At 43.3% G+C, this 22,976-nt stretch overlaps 1 protein-coding gene across 4 annotated transcripts in view; it reads right to left on the bottom strand.

Moving 5' to 3' along the window:
• LOC132762857 (integrator complex subunit 6-like) overlaps positions 1-22,976 on the bottom strand; it is a 66,488-nt gene that overhangs the window by 23,976 nt on the left and 19,536 nt on the right. For 3 of the 4 annotated variants that reach the window (XR_009630217.2, XR_009630218.2, XM_060756054.2), the window contains exons 3-9: positions 18,054-18,203; positions 15,841-15,930; positions 12,893-13,076; positions 9,062-9,190; positions 6,504-6,667; positions 5,338-5,490; positions 4,216-4,348 (exon numbers count right to left, since the gene is read on the bottom strand). Coding sequence is in view for 2 of the 4 variants with exons in the window: in XM_060756054.2 (XP_060612037.2) it covers positions 4,216-4,348; positions 5,338-5,490; positions 6,504-6,667; positions 9,062-9,190; positions 12,893-13,076; positions 15,841-15,930; positions 18,054-18,203 (1,003 nt within the window). In the remaining 2 variants the exon portion in view is untranslated. Of the gene's footprint in view, positions 1-3,900; positions 3,991-4,215; positions 4,349-5,337; positions 5,491-6,503; positions 6,668-9,061; positions 9,191-12,892; positions 13,077-15,840; positions 15,931-18,053; positions 18,204-22,976 lie in introns of those variants that run through there. The other variant, XM_060756055.2, reaches the window with a different exon arrangement.

The raw sequence follows: 22,976 nt of genomic DNA, 5'->3' as shown, positions 1-22,976 counted from the left end.
TGTATCTACCCATCTGACAAATACCCAGCAGTAGGCTCCAACCTGGTCTATCCGACTAGCACCGGGATTGTGGTTCAGCTGTCAGCTGCATTAAGATCACTCTGACCAAAAAGGTCATGAGTTCGAAGCCAGCCCGGGTTGGAGTGGGTTTCCAACCAATTGTGTGTAGCCTGTTGTCGACCTTTGCAGCCCAAAAGACAGTTGCATCTGTCAAGTAGGAAAATTAGGTACCACCTTAAAGTGTGGGGAGGCTAAATTAACTGATTTATGAGGCCATAAAGAAGACTCCAGCAAAGCATTCCAGCGGGGAAGCATGCGGGGAATGCGGAAGTACTTCATCAGCGTCGCAGATGGACGATGAAAGCGACAGCTCCCCTGGCGGCCAGAAAAAATTAAATAACCTCTGCCTATGTCTGTATATGTTTGTATGACAATAAAAACTGTAAATAAATAAATAAAAAAATGTTGTTGTTGTTGTTGTTATATCCTGCTTTTATCTCAACTGATCCCGGGAAGCTTGGGTGAGGAGAAACAAAGAGGAAGCATAGGCAGCAACACCATATACATCAAGCATTTTAGTTAACACACACCAGGAGCTCTTGGGGACATTTCCATTACTCAGGTCCTCTCAAGAGAAGCTGTTGTGCAAATTGACACTATCCCTCACTGTCTTGTTTTTAAGACCAAAATCTAAGGCTACTCCACCCCAAACAACTCTGTGCTCCCTTTGTGGATAAGCTTCTCTTGTGTGTGCTATTGACCTCCTTCTCAGGACAACAGGGTGGAGGCTTCCTATCACAGCCAAACTAATCACGCAACTTCAGTTTATTAGTTCGACCATTATCCCGTATGAATGACGTACTAGTTGTCTGGGAGAACTCGACTAAACAAGAATCCACTGTTACAGTAATACAAAAGCTCTGAATGCCATTAAACATATATCCCTGTGCCTGCAGAACAACCCAAGAACAGGGCAAACATCTCAGTGACTCACGTCACCTGGAATCTCCTCCCCGCCATTTTATTACTTTGAGCCAAGAGGGACTGAACAAGGCTTCCGGGAACACCCAAATGAGATGAAGCCCTGGCTCAAGTCTAATGCGCCATTGAATCCAAGGCACACCTCAATTTTCAAACCCCTGAAGCAAAAAAAAAAAGTTTGCTGGCAAATGTCATGCACAGCTGCAGAAAGTTCCCTCTATTTTGGCCCAAAAATGGCGTCAGAAATATTAAAAATTAACTTGGTATTTTTGATGATGAAAATGTGAGCCAACAACTGAAAGTTAGTAGGCCAAAGCCCGTTAGTCAGTGGGCCAAAGCTAGTGTCGTCCTGAGGAGAGTGAGTAGGCTGAAGCATGACAGTCAGTGGGCCAAAGCTAGTGTCGTCCTGAGGAGAGTGAGTAGGCTGAAGCCTGACAGTCAGTGGGCCAAAGCTAGTGTCGTCCTGAGGAGAGTGAGTAGGCCGAAGCCTCATATTCAGTGGCCAAAGCAAGTGTCGTCCTGAGAAGAGTGAGTAGGCTGAAGCCTGACAGTCAGTGGGCCAAAGCTAGTGTCGTCCTGAGGAGACTGAGTAGGCCGAAGCCTGACAGTCAGTGGGCCAAAGTTAGTGTCGTCCTGAGGAGAGTGAGTAGGCCGAAGCCTGACAGTCAGTGGGCTAAAGCTAGTGTCGTCCTGAGGAGAGTGAGTAGGCTGAAGCATGACAGTCAGTGGGCCAAAGCTAGTGTCGTCCTGAGGAGAGTGAGTAGGCGGAAGCCTGACATCAGTGGGCCAAAGCTAGTGTCGTCCTGAGGAGAGTGAGTAGGCCGAATCCTGACAGTCAGTGGGCCTAAGCTAGTGTCGTCCTGAGGAGAGTGAGTAGGCCGAATCCTGACAGTCAGTGGGCCTAAGCTAGTGTCGTCCTGAGGAGAGTGAGTAGGCCGAAGCCTGACAGTGGGCACGAGGAAAAAGCCCAGCATGGAAGCAAAGAAGGAAGTATAAAGGATTTGATTTGCGTTATGGAAACCTTGTTCTTGTAAATAGTGCAACCATATTATTTTACTACAAAGAAAAGCCTCCTATGGAAGATATAACATTGGTCTTTTTTTGTTCTTTTTGTTACTTTGGACTATTTGCTTAGGATTCCTTCTTTAAAACACAAAAGCATAAGGGTACCAAAGCTTCCAGCAGCAGAAAGGAAAACCTTGGGATCCATCTACGACGTAGAATGAATCCACTTTAACTGCCTTCAACACTAAGGAATCGTGGGGGCTGGCATTTCACAAGGCCTTAAACATTCTCTGCCAAAAGTGTGTTGATGCCTCACCACACTACAAATCCCTGGATCGCACAGTGCTGAGCCATGACAGTTTGAGATTAGGTCCCTCAAATAGGAGCTCCATTTTGCTTTGGCTCAGCATTAAGATGACCATATGACGCAAATATAATGCAGACTCTAATTTTGGGAAAGTCATTTAGCCAAAAAAAAAAGTGAGCATTCGCCCGAGTAAATAGGGTAATCTACTTGACATGATTTTCCTATCATCAAAACAAAAGGGAGCAAGGACAAAGGAAAGGGCAAAGTGGTACCAAAACACCATGGGTCCTAACCATCGCTTTGAATTTCAACTACAAGGCAGGCTCATTTGACAGGAAATATTTCAGACTGTGGCGTGAGCACTAAGGTGTCAGAATTATTTAGTTATGTATGTGTGTTTTTCGATGGGCTTCTATGTAATTTAAGATGGATTAAGATGTATTTCAAGATGGATTCTATTCTGTTCTATTGTGTATTAGAAATACTGTGCTGAGGCTGTGATACTGTAACCTTGACAGAAATGAAATAACGTGTTCTCTTGCTGGGAAGAGAAGGGAGGAACTGGTCTCAGCCAGAAGATAGATAAGCATATGTTCAGAGACTGTTGTTTTTGCCTAGGACAGTGTTTCTCAACCTGGGGTCCCCAGATGTTTTTGGCCTACAACTCCCAGAAATCCCAGCCAGTTTACCAGCTGTTAGGATTTCTGGGAGTTGAAGGCCAAAAACATCTGGGGACCCCAGGTTGAGAACCACTGGCCTAGGAGTTCCTGTCTGTAGCTTGCTGTGAATAGACATGTTTAGATGCACTTAGTAAAACTTAGTTTTCTATTGTAACTGAAAGCCTGCAGAGTCCTTATATTGAACACAGTCTGCTGATCTAGCAATTCTTCCGCTGGCAAGCGTCAATACTCTGACACTAGAGTTATGGGACCAGCACGCTTCCACATGGGACTCTATCTGATGCCCAAAATGGCTACTTCTGGTATGGATGCTGCAGAGAAAGGTCAAGGACACTCTATGAGAAAAGTACTAGCCCATTTTCTAAACCATATTTCCATGAAATTCACACGTCACCATTCTATATAATGCATAATAAGGAAGATCTAAGCAAGAGTATCAGAGCAAACGCCTATGAAACAATGCAATCTAAAAGTACGTTACAGTCATAATTGTGGATAACACACAGACAATTTGTATGATAGACAAAGACAAGTCTGTAATTCATCCCAAAGACATCCAGCATCACTGTGGTCACACTGGAATCTGAATCCAAACCTAAGTTCAACTTTTTGTGTGTGGAGATAATTGCCCTTTATTTGTTCATTGCGATTGTTCTGCTAGAGAAACCAAAACTTTCCACCAAAATAATTTGGGACAGACAATGAGATGCTTAATTTTCCTGTAGATGAAAGGAAGAATCCCAAACTGGGTGGAGGCCCCAGTCCTCTCTGTGGGTTTCCATCTCTCCCCCACACACCCCTTTTTTCCTTTTGGAACCCAAACAAAAGCAAAACCAAAACAGAACAAAAACGAGAGACAGGGGCCACACAAGGGGTTGCAAAGAATCTGCAGGCCCCACATCCTGAAAGAGGGAAAAGAATGGAGGTTGAACCTTACTCCAATTAAGGAAGAAGCTACGAGTCTAGGAGGTGAGCAGCATCAAACATGCACAGGCAGCAGGTGGCCCTCCTCCTCTGCTGCAGAAAAAAAAAGGGAGAGCGGGTGTAAAAATCCTCTTCTCCCAACGGCAGCAGTAGTAGAGTAGTAGTAGCAGCAGCAGTAACACTAGACGCTCCGGTCTCCCATCCCGTTTAAGAAAACGGCTGGCAAACAGACAGATAGACAGACATCACAGACAACGGCAGAGAAAGATAGGGCCATCCTTCCTCCTTGGCAGAGCGGACAGGACCTGCGCGACTCACCTAGAAGCGGGAGCAAGACAGGGTAGTTGTAAGGCATCACAAAGAGGTTGACGCAGGTGAGGGTGGTGCTGGCCTTCAGGTAGCCAAAAGGGTGGTCCAGCTCACTGTATTTGCCACTGCTGCTCACAAAAACCTGGAATGAAAGGGCAAGGCAGAGAAGGTGTCAGAAAGATTAAAAATTAACTAGGTATTTTAAATTACAAAAATGTGAGTCAAGCACTGAAAGGGTTAAATGGATACGACAACTCAGCAAAAGCTGCAGTTCAATATAAGCAGGTGTGCCTATAGCTTAGTAGCCCTCAGTCTGGAAGAAGTTTCTGTGGGAGAAAGGCCTCAGTGTTAGATTGCCTCAGCCTAAGACAGCCCTCAGTGTGAGGTAAGCCTCAGTGTTAGTAGATCTGAGAAGGCCTGGTGTGGGAAACTTCTGTGATTGACTGTCCAGCATACACTGAACTGCGAGACAGATATTTACATCCAATATTATCCAACTGCAGGTCCCCCAACAGAAATGATATTCTGACATCCCTCTTTCAAGGGCAGGAAAGAAACAGCATAATCAGAGTAAGCCTTTTTATTCTGAAAGCTATTAAGAAAAGAGCAGATTTCCTGAAAGAAGAACCAGGAAAATAAGATTCTGACTTATCACCTTGTTGCCTTGTTTTTTTACTCGTGTTCTATTTTGAAATGGTCATATGACTGATCAAATAAATAAATATTATTATTATTATATAAGCAGGTGTGTCTGTACCTTAGTAGCCCTCAGTCTGGAAGAAGTTTCTGTGGGAGAAAGGCCTCAGTGTTAGTTTGCCTCAGCCTAAGACAGCCCTCAGTGTGAGGTAAGCCTCAGTGTTAGTACATCTGAGAAGTCCTGGTGTGAGAAACTTCTGTGAGAGAAGCCCCAGGTTGAAGGCCATTGTGTGTAAAGCTTCAGTCTGATGGCTGCTGTGTGTAAAAAGCTAGTGTGGAGCTTCTGTGTAACTTTGGTGTGAGAGGAGGCTCTGTGAGAGCAAAGAAAAAAGTGTAAAGAACTTTATTTGTGTCATGGAAACTTGTTCTTGTAAATAGTGCACCCCGCCCTTCCCTGTCTTGCCCTACAAATCTACCTTGGCTCCCATGCCGTACCTGCCAGCACGCATGAGGCGACTTCCGTTCCAAGATGTACTGCGTCAACGGTGAGGGCTCAAGCTCATACTTGTCGAACGGGAGCTTGTCGATCACCATGGGCTCGCAATCCACGCAGGAGAACTTTACCACCGGGTGGGCTGTGCGGGGTGGCTGGGATGGAGAGGAAAAAGACATCAGAGCCAAAGCCCAGCAATAAAGACCTGGCTTGAGGGCAACCCCTCCAGTTGCCTTCAAAGTGGGACATTTCAACATCCTCAACACATTTTTCACCAAGACTCTCATGAGCCTCCACAAGTGGAATATGTTCTTAAAGGTCCTCTGACACTTTTGTAAGTATACCCAGTTTCCCAGTTACGAACAAGATGTCAGAATAAAATGGTTTCTGGTGTGAAAATCGCTTATAGTTTAAACTGTATGGTTCCAGAAATGAATGGGTTAAACTAGAGTTGTGTAAAATTGCTCGAGTGTCACTTTTGGAGTTTCCTGTGCAAACCAGAAAAGAAAGTCACAATGTAGTTTTGTGCAGTGTGTTAAGATGTGAACAGACACGACCGGAGAATGTGATATACATATTTTGTAAACAAAGAAAGAGTGGCACTTTCATTGAAAGCTGAATTGATGAGTCCGGTGTTTATCTCAACTTTCCTGATACAAGAGAGGTTCTGTAGGTTTGTTCTTAAGCTGAATTTGTATGTAAGTCAAAAGAGATATATTTTTAAACGTAACTCCAGCCAAATATATATACATTAGCTTTGGATACAATGTTTAGATTATCCAATAATATAGGACATTTAGATTCTCTAACAAGCACTTTACAATTCTGAGATCAAATAGTGCTGCTTTTACCTACAGTATTCACTGTATTTTATTGTTTTTAACCAGGTGGTACTGTGAAATTGTGACGTTATGTTGACTGTTTATTGTTTATGCTTTGTTTTACACTACTTGTATTTTGCATGTTACACCTTGAGTGTTCTATGAGCCGCCCCGGGTCTGCCTGGGAGGTGGCGGGGGGATACAAATAAAAGTTGTTTATTATTATTATTATTATTATTTGAAACACAACAAAATGAGTCCACAGCAGACACTCTGCTGGCTGTTGTATTGGGTCACACATCGCACACTTCCCAAGTGTCTAGGACTTCGAATAGTGTGTTACCTACCAGGGTTGGCGAATTCTGATCAGGCCAAAAAGACTCAGGGATTGGCCAGTGTCCAACAGGAACGCCTGTTTTCGGGTTTGGCCGCACATAGATAAGCTTATGGCAGCTGTGCCAGGGTTGAGATCCAAAAGAGTTGACTGGCCTCATGGGGTCAACAAGCCCATCTAAATACAAGGGGAGAACAATAAGCAACTCAGGATGTTAGCCGCCCCAATAAAATTGCACTTCCAGTAATTATTTAACTCTCATGCCGTTACTGTAACAAAAGATTCCTCTGATCTGCATAAAAGAACTAAACTTTAAAAATATGTTTTGGAAAATATTCTGGAGGCATAGAAAAAATCTGCAAATACTGCGGTTCAGGGAGAAAAAATACCATGTACCGTATATACTCAAGTATAAGCTGACCCAAATATATGGGAAAACATATAGACGTGAGTATAAGTCAAGGGTGGGAAATGCATCAGCTACAGGTAAATTTCAAAATAAAAATAGATACCAATAAAATTACATTAATTGAGGCATCAGTAGGAATATTTACATAAAACTGTACTTTAAGACTGCCCAACGCTGATTAAACCATGATTCTAACCTTCTTCAATGTAAATGTGCTTACATATCCTTCCAATAATAAAATAAAATAACAAATGTACTAAAAATAATAATAGAGAAACATAATTCAATAATAACAACAGTCATAATAGAGAAAAATAATATGAGTAATAATAGAGTAAAATAATGTAAATGTAGTAACAACAATAATAGTGTAAAATAATAAATATAGTAATAACTAGCTATCCCCTGCCACGCGTTGCTGTGGCCCAGTCTGTTGATTTGGAAAATAAAGTAATGAGAAAGTGTTGGTTTCTAATATATGTAATGTCTTTATGTTTGTGAGTAAACAGTATTTCTTGTTTTTTCTTTGTCAGTGTTGATGTGGAGATTGTCTGGTTTGCCTACTCGGGAACATGCAGCATATAACTGTCCTTCTTCAGGGGTCCCTTTCAAATCTATGATACTGTATCTTTCTGTGTGAGAGAGATATGGTATCTATCTATATGTATGGCTGGATGGCTCTTTGTCAGGAGAACTTTGATTGCGTTTTCTTGCCCTGGTGAAGGGAGTTGGACTGGGTGGCCTTGAGTATTTTCTGTTGGTCATGGGGGTTCTGTGTGGGAAGTTTGCCCCAATTCTGTCACTGGTGGGGTTCAGAACACACTTTGATTGTAGGTGAACAATAAATCCCAGTAACTACAACTCCCAAATGTCAAGGTCTATTTCCCCCAAACTCCATCTGTGTTCATATTTGAGCATATGGAGTATTTGTGTCAAGTTTGGTCCAGATCCATCATTGTTTGAGTCCACAGTGGTCTCTGGGTGTAGGTGAACTACAACTCCCAAACTCAAGGTCAATGCCAACCAAACTCTTCCAGTATTTTCTGTTGGTCATGGGAGAGCCAAGTTTGTTTCAATTCCATCATTGCTAGAGTTCAGAATGCTCTTTGATTGTAGGTGAACTATAAATCCCAGCAACTACAACTCCCAAATGACAAAATCATAAATTTTTGAGTGATGGTCACACTCCTTGTGTTGTGAGACGTTTTGTTGCCAAATTTGGTGTCATTTCGTTCATTAGTTCTTTTGTTTTTAAGGTACTCATTATGCACAGAGCATTTCTATATAGAGAGAGAAAAATGTATGTAATAAAATAATAGAGTAAAATAATGTAAATGTAATAATAAGTAGAGTAAAATAATAAATATAATAAAAATAATAACAGAGTAAGATGATAAATCACTTTCGACTTAAATAATTGTTATATGAGAAAGCATATTAAATCCAAAGGAAATGAGCGAATGGCAGGTTATTCACCTGTAGACATGTTTCTTCGAGTGGTACTCTGTGAATCCACACATGTGGAGTTATCTGTGTCTGTGCAGGCTCCAACGGAAAACTTCCAAAGTTTTAGCAGTAATCCCACTCACTCCTCTCCCCAGGGCATAAAAGGTGCCCTGGCCACATGCTCCGCAGTTCCTATGCCGCAACAGCAGTGAGAAAGGGGGAGGTTTGCTTGAGGGAAGGCTGGACAGGTTTGTGTGGATTCACAGAGTACCACTCGAAGAAACACGGTTACAGGTGAGTAACCTGCCATCTAGTAGACATTACAAAGAAGTTTCCGAAGTGAGCTTTGCAGCGGAAAAACAGGAACTGTGGAACTTTTATGCCCTGGAGAGGGGACTGAGCGGGGTTACCGCCAAAACCTTGGATTTAAACTTTGGAAGTTTTCCATTGGAGCCTGCACAGGTGCAGATACTCCATATGTGTGCATTCGTAGAGTCCACAAAGAAAAAAAGACAATATACATAGTCTAAAGGGATTCAGTGAAAGATGGTATTCGGAGAGAGGAACAGATTGTTTCCCACATGATAGTATTAGAAATAGTAAAGTCATTGTAACAGTTACTCTAATTATATTTTCATGGCTCCTACCTGAAATGTCATTTTTTTAAAATAAGTTATTAATATTAAAATAAATATAAATAAATAAGGTCTGTGTACCTTCCCCAATGGGGGATGGATCTGGTCCTGATTTTTCAAAATTAATCACAACTCCGCTCTGAACCTTCTGAGCGAGCGATTCTAAACACTGGTTCAACATTCGTTGTGTCCGAACACAATATGAGCGTCCTATAGTGGGAAAGACAAAAGAGAGCAAAATTTTAATAATAATAATAATAATAATAATAATAAACAACTTTATTTGTACCCCGCTATCATCTCCCCAAGGGACTCGGTGCGGCTTACATGAGGCCAAGCCCAAAGTACATCAAACAAAACATCAATAAACGCAACATCAATAAATCATCAATAAAATACAAATCATATAAATCACAAACAAAAAACAATCAATAGTGACATAAACAATTTTAAAAATGGCCGGGCCAAATATAATAGATTAAAATTGAAAATATGCTGACATGAACAAGGTAAAATATAACTAGGATAGGATTTTTCGGAGAAATGAGGGAGCACAGTCCATCCTAAGTCAGTATTAAAGTGCATTGTGAGGACATATTGCTGAGAGTTCTCTTTATTCTGGGAAGGCACACAGGAACAACCATGTTTTCAGGCTCCTCCTAAAGACTGCCAGCATTGGGGCATGTTTGATGTCCCTGGAAAGTGAGTTCCAGAGTCGGGGGGCCACCACCGAGAAGGCCCTCTCCCTCGTCCCCACCAATCGTGCTTGCGATGGGGGTGAGAGCGCGAGCAGGGCCTCTCCAGGTGATCGAAGAGATCGTGTGGGTTCGTACACAGAAATGCGGTCACGCAGGTAGGCGGGTCCCAAACCGTTCAGGGCTTTGTAGGTAAGCACCTGCACCTTGAATTGGGACCGGAAAATGAACGGCAGCCAGTGGAGCTCCTTAAACAGGAGGGTTGACTGCTCCCTGCAAGAAGCACCGATTAGTAACCTGGTTGCCACCCGTTGTATCCACTGAAATTTCCGGGCCATTTTCAAGGGCAGCCCCACATCGAGTGCATTACAGTAATCCAATCTGGAGGTGAATGCAAGGGCATGTAATTAACAGAAAATATGCACCATTAAGGTACACAGGCAAGCCAAGAGCATTAGTACTGGGGACAAATGCTTCAAAAAGTGCTCAAAAAGGAATGACACTTGCAAACGCTGCAGCAGGATCATACAAGGTGTTCTTTCCCGCTGTGAGTTCACCTTGTTCAAAGAGACCTATACATAAAGGCAATGGGAATTCATTGTGAAGTCTGACTTGGCCACGGTGGTCCACGCTCTTGTTACATCCTGAATAGACTACTGTAACACATTCTACGTGGGGTTGCCTTTGAAGACTGCCCGGAAGCTTCAACTAGTCCAACCAGGTTGCTCACCGGAGTGGCAGAGCCCCCAGTGGCGCAGTGGGTTAAACCCCTGTGCCGGCAGGACTGAAGATCGACAGGTCGCAGGTTCGAATCTGGGGAGAGGCGGATGAGCTCCATCTATCAGCTCCAGCTCCTCATGCGGGGACATGAGAGAAGCCTCCCACAAGGATGATAAAAACATCAAATCATCCGGGCGTCCCCTGGACAATGTCCTTGCAGACGGCCAATTCTCTCACACCAGAAGCAACTTGCAGTTTCTCAAGTCGCTCCTGACACGACAAAAAACAAACAAAAAATGGAACGGCGTACAGGGAGCACACAACCCCTCTATTAGGCCAGCACCACTGGCTGCCTGTCTGCTTCCGAGCAGAATTCAAAGTCCTTCCACAGATATATAAACCCTTTTTCCTAGTTCCAACAGACCTCGCTACCTCTGAGGATGCTTGCCATAGATGCAGGCGAAACGTCAGGAGAGAATGCCTCTAGAACATGGCCATATAGCCCGAAAAAACCTACAACAACCCACAATTCAAAGTGCTGGTTTTACATTTAAATCCCTAAATGGTTCTGGCCAAGTTACGAACTCCTGTTACGAACCATCATGAAGTCTAAAAATCATCTGGAGGCACTGCTCTCGATCCCACCGTCATCGCAAACACGATTGGTGGGGACGAGGGACAGGGCCTTCTCAGCAATGACCCCGTCTGTGGAATTCTTTCCCCAGTGATATCAGATTGACCACCTCCCTCCTGTCTTTCAGGAAAATTGAATTCAAAGCACCCCTGACAGCCTCTGATTAAAGGCTCCAAAAGAAGGAGCCTCCACCACACTCCGGGGCAGAGAGATCCACTGATGAACAACTGTGACAGTCAGGAAGTTCTTCCTAATGTTCAAATGGAATCTCCATTCTTGTAGTTTGAAGCTATTGTTCCATTGAGTCCTAGTTTCCTGGGCAGCAGAAAACAAGCCTGCTCCTTCCTTCCTTCCTTCCTTCCTTCCTTCCTTCCTTCCTTCCTTCCTTCCTTCCTTCCTTCCTATGACTTCCCTTCACATCTTGATCCATTGTCCTCATCATGTCTCCTCTCAGCCTTCTCTTCTGCAGGCTAAACATGCCCAGCTCTCCAAGCCGTTCCTAATAGGGCTTGTTCTCCAGAACCTTGTTCATTTTAGTCGCCCTGCTCTGGACACGTTCCAGCTTAGAGTCAACACCTTCCTTCAATTGTGGTGCCCAGAATTGGGCACAGTGTGATTCCAGGTGTGGTCTGACTAAGGCAGAATAGAAGGATAGCATGACTGCCCTGGATCTAGTCACTAAATTCCTTCATCACCTTGATTAGAATTACAAAGCCTTGCAGCTTTCAAGGCTGACTGCTTCCTGCCTGGGGGAATCCTTTTGTTGGGAGATGTTAGCTGGCCCTGATTGATTCTTGTCTGGATTTCCCATTTTCTGAGTGTTTTTTTTTTAATTTACTGTCCTGATTTTAGAGTTTTTTTACATACTGGTAGTCAGATTTTGTTAAATTTCATGGTTTCCATGGAATCTAACAAAGGATTCCCCCAGGCAGGAATCAGCCAGACCTTGAAGCTGCAAGGCTTTGCAATGCTAATCAAGGTGATTAATTGCAACATTCACACTTCCCTGGTGTGGTGGAGGCTCCTCCTTTGGAGGCTTTAAAACAGAGGCTGGATGGCCATCTGTCAGGGGTACTTTGAAGCAATGGTCCTCCGCCATCAACTCTGCTGGACCGGCCACGTTGTCCGGATGCCCGACCACCGTCTCCCAAAGCAGTTGCTCTACTCCGAACTCAAGAACGGAAAACGGAATGATGGTGGGCAGGAAAAGAGATTTAAAGATGGGCTCAAAGCCAACCTTAAAAACTCTGACATAGACACTGAGAACTGGGAAGTCCTGGCCCTTGACCGCTCCAGCTGGAAGTCAGCTGTGACCAGCAGTGCTGCAGAATTTGAAGAGGCACGAATGGTGGGCGAATAGGGGGAGGCGTGCCAAGAGGAAGGCACGCCAAGCCAACCCCGACCGAGACCGCCTTCCACCTGGAAACCAATGCCCTCACTGCGGAAGAAGATGCAGAGCAAGAATAGGGCTCCACAGCCACATACGGACCCACAAGAATATTGGAAGACAATCCTCCTTGGAAAATGAGGGATCGCCTAACTAAGTAAAGTAAGTAAGAAGAGCACCAAGGCCTCAGTGTAAGAATAACATTGAACAATATAGGATCTGCGTTCCTGAGGAGATGGGCCTCCAGAAGGAGGAGCACCATGTCAAGTGCAATGATCCTCAGCATTTCCTACCAGCCAATTATATCACTTCAAGACCACAAAGCAAGCAAGTCAGTATTCATACATACATCTATTCACACTGGTACAGTAGGTACAATATAATATTCATAGACGAAATGAGAAGCGAGCCAATTAATTCTAGCAGGAAGATATTTATCTGCAGACTGAGAAAAATAACCCAAGGGAAGCAGCTACCTCCTGTGACTTCACACATCTGTGTGATGGCGGAGTCATCGGTGGGGACACTCCCCAGCTGCTCGGGTTCCACTGAAGAGGCTCCAGCCAAGCGCAGCACCAGGGCAAAGAGCCTCTGGTCCCAGCGAAAGGGTTCTTTGGTGAGCTCACTCCCAGGGAGCGGGGAATTCAAAGGGAGGTGAAGCTAGGAAAAAAAGGGAGAATTAGCTAGACGTCAATATTTATTACTAGCCGTACCCTGCCACACGTTGCTGTGGCCCACTCTGGTGGTCATAGGGGTTCTGTGTGGGAGGTTTGGCCCAATTCTATCATTGGTGGGGAGAATTAGCTCCCCAGAATGCTCTGTGATTGTAGGTGAACTACAAATCCCAGCAACTACAACTCCCAAATGTCAAGATTCTATTTCCCCCAAACTCCACCAGTGTTCACATTTGGACATATTGAGTATTCGTGTAGAGTTTGGTTCAGGTCCATCATTGTTTGAGTCCACAGTGATCTCTGGATGTAGGTGAACTACAACTCCAAAACCAAAGGACACTGCCCACCAAACCCTTCCAGTATTTTCTGTTGGTCATGGGAGAACTGTGTGCCAAGTTTGGTTCAATTCCAAATGCTCTTTGATTGTAGGTGAACTATAAATCCCAGCAAGGGACATACATTGGGTTGTCAGGTGTCTTGTGTCCAAATTTGGTGTCAATTCATCCAGTGGTTTTTGAGTTCTGTTAATCCCACAAATGAACACTACATTTTTATTTATATAGATTTATTTATATGCATTATTTCTACCCCGCTCATCAGCCCGAAGGCGACTCGGAGTGGCGTACACAGTCGGCACAATTCAATGCCATAAAAATACATACATTGATAAACAAAAGAACATTATAGTGCAATTAGACATAAAGACAGTGCATAATAACAGTATTAAAAGCTAAAAACTATATCCTCTCATTCAAGTCCTTATTCGTTTCCATCGTCTTGGGCCGTTCCTGGGTCATTTTCCAATTCAGTTTGTCTATTATTCGAAGAGCCAAGTTTTTACTCTTTTCCAAAAGGTCAGGAGGGAGGGGGCTTTTTCACACGTATTACTCTCGCCAAAGACCATCAGAAAACACAGTACTTTCTGTTGGTTATGGGGGTCTCTGTGTGGGAAGTTTGGCCCAATTCTATCATTGCTGGGGTTCAGAACGCTCCTTGATTGTAGGTGAACTATAAATTCCAGCAAGTACAACTCCCAAATCTCAAGGTCTATTTTCCCAAAACCCCACAAGTGTTCACATTTGGGTATAGGAGTATCCGTGCCAAGTTTGGTCCAGATCCATCGTTGTTGGAGTCTAGAGTGCTCTCTGGATATAGGTGAACTTCAACTCCCAAACTCAAGGTCAATGCTCACCAAACCCTTCCAGTATTTCAAGTTGGTCATGGGAGTTGTGTGAGCCAAGATCAGTTCAATTCCATCATTGGTGGATTTCAGAATGCTCTTTGATTGTAGGTGAACTATAAATCCCAGCAACTACAACTCCCAAATGACAAAATCAATCCCCCCCCCCAACCTCACCAGTATTCAAATTTGGGCATATTGGGTATTTGTGCCAAATTTGGTCCAGTGAATGAAAGTGCATCCTGCATATCAGATATTTACATTACAGTACGTAAGAGTAGCAAAATTACAGTTAGGAAGTAGCAACAAAAATAATTTTATGGTTGGGGGTCACCACAACATGAGGAACTGTATTAAGGGGTCACGGTATTAGGAAGGTTGAGAAAAAGTGTTCTAGAGGCATGCTCTAGGAGCGAATGCCTCTGGAACATGGCCATATAGCCAGGAGAGAATGCCTCTAGAACAGTGGTTCTCACCCTTCACAATGCCGTGACCCCTTAATACAGTTCCTCGTGTTGTGGAGACCCCTAACCATAACATTATTTTCATTGCTATGACACAACTGTAATTTTGCTACTGCTATGTATCGTCATGTAAATATCTGATATGCAGGATGTGTTTTCATTCACTGGACCAAATTTGGCACAAATACCCGATACACCCAAATTTGAATACTGGTAGGGTTGGTAGAGGTTTGATTTTGTCATTTGGGCTGGGATTTATAGTTCACCTACAATCAAAGAGCATCCTGAACCCCACCAACGATGGAATTGAACCAAACTTGCCACACAGGACTCCCATGACCACCAGAAAATACTAGAAGGGCTTGGTGGGCATTGTCCTTGAGTTTTGGACTTGTAGTTCACCTACATCCAGAAAGGACTATGGACTCAAACAATGATGGATTTGACCAAACTTGGCACAGTTATTCAATATGCCCAAATGTGAACACTGGTGGAGTTTGGGGAAAATATACCTTGACATTTGGGAATTGTAGTTGCTGGGGTTTATAGTTCACCTACAATCAAAGAGCATCCTGAACCCCACCAACGATGGAATTGAACCAAACTTCCCACACAGAACTCCCATGTCCAACTGAATATACTGGAAGGGTATGGTGGGCACTGACCTTGAGTTTTGGAGTTGTAGTTCACCTACATCCAGAGAGCACTGTGGACTCAAAACAATGATAGATCTAGACCAATTGGGCTGAACTTCCCACACAGAACTCTCATAATCAACAGAAAATACTGTGTTTTCTGGTGGTCTTTGGTCACCCTTCTGACACCCCCTCGCGACCCCCCCCCAGGGGTCCCGATCCCCAAGTTGAGAAACGCTGCTCTAGATCATGGCCATATAGCCCGAAAAAACCTATAACAACCCAGTGATTCCGGCCATGAAAGCCTTCGACAATGCACACAGTTCTCCACAAAACAACCACTCATTTAGCATTTTAAGTCAAAACATGCAGTGCTAACATCACAGGGAACATTTATTGCGTATTTTTTAATTGCCAAGAACTACTCAGAGTAACCACAATGCAATTTCACAGCCCATCACTATGCCTTACCTCTTCCTGAACACCAGAAGTGTTTGTCAGTTTGTTTCCATCTGTGATGGTGATTAAAATAGATGGCTCTAGAAAAAAAGGATTCCTTCCCTATAGAGAAGATACAAAACATGTCTGTGTTAATGTTTTCAGTATAATATAAAAGTGTCATTGGGATTAACAAACATCTGACTGTGATAATAATTAGAAAGGAAACAAGAAAAGCAGGTTCGTTGGACATGAGTCAGGAGTGCTGGGACAGCAGGTTTGTGTCTCCGTGTTGTCATGTCCTGGCCTCTGGTTCTTTACTAAATCTCCTACACAAATCCCAGTTGCAAATGGCCAGTGACAGAATCTATTCCATCCCTCCTAGTTGTCTCCAATGGAAAGCAGCTTTGAGGTTGGAAAAAAGGCAAGCATCTTCACTTCTGGTAGTTCCCCACCCAGCCGACTCCGCTTATTTTAAATAGACCAGCAGTTGCTCTCATAATAATAATAATAATACTTTATTTGTACCCCGCTACCATCTCCCCAAGGGACTCGGTGTGGCTTACATGAGGCCAAGCCCACAATACATCAACAAAAACAACAGCAAAAATACATCAGCAAAAATTCAAAGTGCTGGTGTTAACCTATACAGCCCTAAACGACTCCGGCCCAGTTTACCTGTCCAAACGTATTCTCCCCTATTATTAAGATCGACTGGAGGGGCCCTGCTCTCGGTCCCACCAGCCTCACAGGCGCATCTGGTGGGGACGAGGGACAGGGCCTTCTCGGTGGTGGCCCCTCGGCTCTGGAACTCTCTCCCACTGGAGATCAGAACTGCCCTTTTTATCTTGACGTTCAGAAAACTTGGCTCTGGAAATTGGCATTCGACGAGTGAGTCAATATTATGTGATATGGATGGATGATGACGAACAACGATTTTATTGTGACGACTGACCATTGTAATCATATGACTGTATTTTGCTATTTTAATGTTTTTAGTCTAATATACAATATGATGTTTTTAATGACTGTTTGTGATATTACTGTTGGAAATCGGCCTGAGTCCCTCGATGGAGGTGAGAAGACCGGTATACAAAACTGATAGATAAATAAATAAATAAATAGTAAAAACAACAACAGCAATGCAAAACAATAAAATGAAACTCAAACAAAAAACAAGCAGTAAACATTAACAATAGCACAACAACGCTTAAAAACCTAGGGCTGGGCCAAATGTAATAATTAAAAATTAAAAAAAAATAATGCTGAGCATGACCAGGTGAAATATATAACTAGGATAGAAATTTTGGAGAGGGATGAAATGTGCAGACAACCCTAGATCATTAATAAAGTGTGTTTAGGGACATATTGCTGGGAGTTTCCTTATTCTAGAAAGGCACACTGAAACAACCACGTTTCAGGCTCCTCCTAAAGACTGCCAGAGTTGGGGCATGCCTGATGTCCTTGGGGAGTGAGTTCCAGTCGAGGGGCCACCACTGAGAAGGCCCTCTCCCTCATCTCCACCAATCGCGCTTGCGATGGAAGTGGGAGCGCGAGCAGGGCCTCTCCAGATGATCGAAGAGATCGTGTGGGTTCGTACACAGAGATGCGGTCACGCAGGTAGGCGGGTCCCAAACCATTTAGGGCAGTGATTCTCAATCTGTGATTCTCAACTCCCAGAAATCCCAGCCAGTTTACCAGCTGTTAGGATTTCTGGGAGTTGAAGGCCAAAAACATCTGAGGACCCCAGGTTGAGAACCACTGGTTTAGGGCTTTGTAGGTAAGCACCTGCACTTTGAATTGGGACCAGAAAATGAACGGCAGCCAATGGAGCTCCTTAAACAGAAGGGTTGACCGCTCCCTGTAAGGAGCACCAGTTAACAACCTGGCCACCGCTCGTTGAACCAACTGAAATTTCCAGGCCGTTTTCAAGGGTAGCCCCACGTAGAGTGCATTGCAGTAGTCCAATCTGGAGGTGACTAAGGCATGGACCACCCTGGCCAGATCCACCTTCACGAGGTACGGTCGCAGTTGGCGCAGGAGTCTTAATAGTGCAAAGGCCCTCCCGGCCACCGCCGACGCCTGAGCTTCAAGCGTAAGTGATGAGTCCAGGAGGACACCCAAACTGCAGACCTGTGACTTCAGGGGGATTGCAACCCCAACCAGCACAGGTTGCCACCCTATACCCCGATCCTGTTCATAAAAGAGCTGAAAAGGTTCTTCAGATGAACACCAGCATCCTTTACCTGCCCATAGTTGTCTATTCCAGACACTAATCTGTTGAGGTTCAGAAGGTCGAAGGATGATCTCAGGGCCTGTCCAAGAGTCGTCAATCCCGAGGCTTGCAAGTTTTTCAGTTCATTCATAAAAGTGGCGTGATTTTCCTTCCATCCAGCCTATAAAACAGCAGTGGGTGGTTGTTATTTATTTGCATTTATTTGCATCCTACTTTCCTCAGGAAATGGGGATATAAACAAATCTCTTCTACCCAATATTCTACCCATCGCCATCTTGAAGCCAGGCAAAGACCACAATGACCCAAAAAGCTATAGACCCATCTCCCTGTCGTGCCACCTCTACAAAGTTCTGGAGAGACTTATTTTGCATAGAATTACGGAAAAAATAGACCCCTGTCTGATCCCACAGCAAGCTGGCTTCAGGAAAGCCAAAAGCTGCACATTGCAAGTGCTGAACCTGACTCAGCACATAGAAGATGGCTTTGAAAGGCAGCAGATCACAGGAGCTGTCTTCATAGACCTATCAGCAGCCTATGATACTGTGAACCACTAACTCCTCCTGAGAAAAATGTATAATATCACAAAGGACTACCACCTCACCCGCCTCATAGGAAACCTGTCTCAAAACAGGAGCTTTTTTGTTGAGTTCCAGGGCCATAGAAGCAGATGGCGGAAACAGAAGAACGGCCTGCCTCAGGGGAGCGTGCTTGCTCCATCCATGTTCAACATTTACACAAATGACCAGTCACTGCCAGAAGGGACAGAGAGTTTCATCTATGCAGATGATCGTGCCATTACCGCTCAAGCAGGGAGCTTTGAGATAGTTGAACAGAAGCTCTCCGAAGCTCTAGGTGCTCTTACTGCCTATTACAGGGAAAACCGGCTGATCCCTAATCCATCTAAAACACAGACATGTGCTTTTCACCTCAAGAACAGACAAGCATCCCGAGCTCTGAGGATCACCTGGGAAGGAATCCCACTGGAGCATTGCAGCACACGCAAATACCTGGGAGTCACTCTGGACCGTGCTCTGACCTACAAGAAGCATTGCCTGAACATCAAGCAAAAAGTGGGTGCTACAAACAATATCATACGAAAGCTGACTGGCACAACCTGGGGATCACAACCAGATACAGTGAAGACATCTGCCCTTGCGCTGTGCTACTCCGCTGCTGAGTATGCATGCCCAGTGTGGAACACATCTCACCACGCTAAAACAGTGGATGTGGCTCTTAATGAAACTTGCCGCATTATCACGGGGTGTCTGCGCCCTACACCACTGGAGAAATTACACTGTCTAGCCGGTATCGCACCACCTGACATCCGCCGGGAAGTGGCAGCCAATAGTGAAAGGACCAAGGCAGTGACATCTCCAGCTCATCCCTTGTTTGGGGAGCAGCCAGCACGTCAACAGAGATCTACAGATACACTCACTGGAACACCTCAGCAAGCGAGAGTACAAAAGTGGCAGGCCCAAACCCAGAACCTCAACCAATGGCTGATACCAAATGAGAGACTCCCCCCTGGGCACACGGAGGACTGGGCGACTTGGAAGGCACTGAACAGACTGCGCTCTGGCACCACGAGATGCAGAGCCAACCTTCAGAAATGGGGCTACAAAGTGGAATCCACGACATGCGAGTGCAGAGAAGAGCAAACCACTGACCATCTGCTGCAATACAACCTGAGCCCTGCCACATGCACAATGGAGGACCTTCTTGCAGCAACACCAGAGGCACTCCAAGTGGCCAGATACTGGTCAAAGGACATTTAATCAACTACCAAACTCACACATTTTGTATTTTCTCTGTTTGTTTGCTTTGTTCTGTTAGAAATGTAATATAATTGACTGGCTGCCCTGACACGAGAAATAAATACCCAATATTCTCAGCCAACAGAACTGTTCCACGAGGTCCCACCAAACAGGGCCCCAAGGATACACAAGGACCTAATTGTCTGGCACCATGTTTTATATTTTTGTGTTTCTATCTATGTAATTTGATATCTATATTTTGTTTATGTTCATATGTTTTTGATTTGTTCCCCGCCTCGAACCATCAGGAGAGGCAGGTAATTGTTTATTATTGTTATTATGATTATTATACTAATGGGATTACCAAACATTAGACATAATGAGAGAAGATATGTTTTCGTCCTCTCCTGATGACACACCACTCAACAAAATTAGGAATAACCAGGGAGAGACAATAGACAATTTCCCTGGTTCCATTACACCATGTTACAAAATTTGGGGGGAAAATCTGTTCCTGGTTTAAAAGTGCTATTCCTTGTATAACTGGAAGAAAGTTGTTGTTCTACTACAGAAAATTTGTTTCCACAATCTACTGTAAATACTCGAGTATAAGCCTAGTTTTTCAGCCCCTTTTTTAGGCTGAAAAAGCTCCCTTTGGCTTTTACTGGAGTCAAGGTTATTTATTATTTTTCTCTGTTATTAGCATTATTTTTATTTATTACATTTATTTTACACTATTTATTACTATTATTTCATTAACAGTATTTTACCCTATTATTATTACATTTATTATTTTACTCTATTTATTATTATCATTACATTTATTAACTTACTTTATTACTAGCCGTCCCCTGCCACGCGTTGCTGTGGCCCACATGAGGGTTCCGTGTGGGAAGTTTGGCTCAATTCTATCGTTGATGGGGTTCAGAATGCTCTGTGATTGTAGGTGAACTATAAATCCCAGCAACTACAACTCTCAAATGTCAAGATTCTATTTTCCCCAAATTCCACTAGTGTTCACATTTGGGCATAATGCGTATTCGTGCCAAGTTTGATCCAGATCCATCATTGTTTGAGTCCACAGTGATCTCTGGATATAAGTGAACTACAACTCCAAATCCAAAGGACACTGCCCACCAAACCCTTCCAGTATTTTCTGTTGGTAATGGGAGTTCTGTGTGCGAAGTTTGGTTCAATTCCATCGTTGGTGGGGTTCAGAATGCTCTTTGATTGTAGGTGAACTATAAATCCCAGCAACTACAACTCCCAAATGACAAAATCAAGTTTTTGAGTGAAGGACATACATTGGGTTGTTAGGTGTCTTGTGTCCAAACTTGGTGTCAATTCATCCAGTGGTTTATGAGTTCTGTTCATCCCACAAACGAACATCACATTTTTATTTATATAGATTACATTTACAGTATTTTACCCTATTATTATTACATTTATTATTTTACTTTATTTATTATTATCATTACATTTATTAATTTACTTTATTATTGTTGCATTTACAGTATTTTACCCATTATTATTACATTTATTATTTTACTCTATTTATTATTATCATTACATTTATTAATTTACTTTATTATCGTTGCATTTATTATTTTACTCTATTATTACTGTTATAATTGCATTTCCATTATTTTACTCTCTTTATTATTGTTGGAAGGATACATATTTTACATTAAAGAAGGTTAGAATAATGATTTAATCAGAGTTGGGCAGTTTTATCTTAAATTACAGTCTTATGTAAATATTCAAAAACATTTCACCTCCTGATGCCTCAATTAATGTAATTTTATTAGTTATCTATTTTTATTTTGAAATTTACTCATAGTGCCTGCAATTCCCACCCTCGGCGTATACTCGAGTCAAAACATTTTCCCAGTTTTTTGTGGTAAAATTAGGTGCCTCGGCTTATATTCAGGTCGGCTTATACTTGAGTATATACAGTATTGTCAGGTTTTACAATGTATTGTAATGTAATATAGCTGAGTCATGCACTGCTAATGGGCTTCTATTGGAAATGCTGAGTCATGCATTAACTGTATATAGGGAATCATTTGGGGAATGTGTTCTGGCCTAGTCTAGGTGACTGTGAATGATGTAATCCTGGGTTTGAGTTGAGTCAATGAGTTGGGAACCAATCAGAGATTGCTATGTGTAAATGAATTGTATATAAGGAAGTCGTGTACAGTGTATATTTCTCCTTGTGCTCTGATGTTGTTCGTTGAAGGCTATATGTAATTAAAAGAACCTGTCTGCTAAGACAAGATATAACTGTATGCTGTGGTAAATTTGTAATATCATCTAGACTGAGGGAAAGACAATGGTAAAACTGACAATGGCCGGGCATGTGCTCAAGTGTATGTAAAAGGTTCCAGAGTGACTGCAGGCTGTGGGAGCAGTCGACTGAAAATACTGTGCAGGAAGAAGCTACTGGAAAGTGCTGAAGTTGTGCAACTGATCTGCTGCTGAATTGTGAAGTTATTCTCAACAAGTATGTTGAATGGGCTAAGGCGGTTCTCAGTCTTTTGGGGGTCAAACATCCCTTTACAGGGGTCTCCTAAGACCATTGGAAAACACGTATTTCCTATGGTCTTAGGAACTGAGACACAGCTAACTTTTTCCCACCCCCTTCGCTTCCCAGAGGCATCTTGTTCTTCTCCAGAGGGAGGTGGTGGTGTCACTCAACCCCGCTTTGGAGCCAAGAGGGAAGTGAAAGGTGGAAGAAGAAGTGGAAGTGGTGGAGGAGGAAGTGAAGGTGGAGGTGACGTGAGGGAGAAGGGGCCTGGGGGGAGGGCAGGACTTAGAGAAGGGTGGAGTGGTTCCTCCATGGTCAAATCCCAGGGAGAAAGAGAAGTAACAATAAAAATACCTCCTGCATATCTGATATTCATAACAGTAGCAAAAGCACAGTTATGAAGTAGCAATGAAAATAATGTTATGCTTGGAGATCACCACAACATGAGGAAACTGTATTCAAGTGTCACAACATTAGGAAGGTTGAGAAACACTGCTCTATGAGATACATCACTACAGCAAAATGTGCTGCAGGATGTCCAAAGTTTCAAACTATATAAATAAAAATGTAATGTTCGTTTGTGGTATTCACAGAACTCAAAAACCCCTGGACGAATTGACACCAAATTTGGCAGCAAAACACATTCTAATCC

Source organism: Anolis sagrei, chromosome 10 (genome assembly GCF_037176765.1).
Source record: "Anolis sagrei isolate rAnoSag1 chromosome 10, rAnoSag1.mat, whole genome shotgun sequence".
NCBI classification, from domain to species: domain Eukaryota; kingdom Metazoa; phylum Chordata; class Lepidosauria; order Squamata; family Dactyloidae; genus Anolis; species Anolis sagrei.
This window is presented reverse-complemented; position numbering and strand designations above follow the sequence as displayed.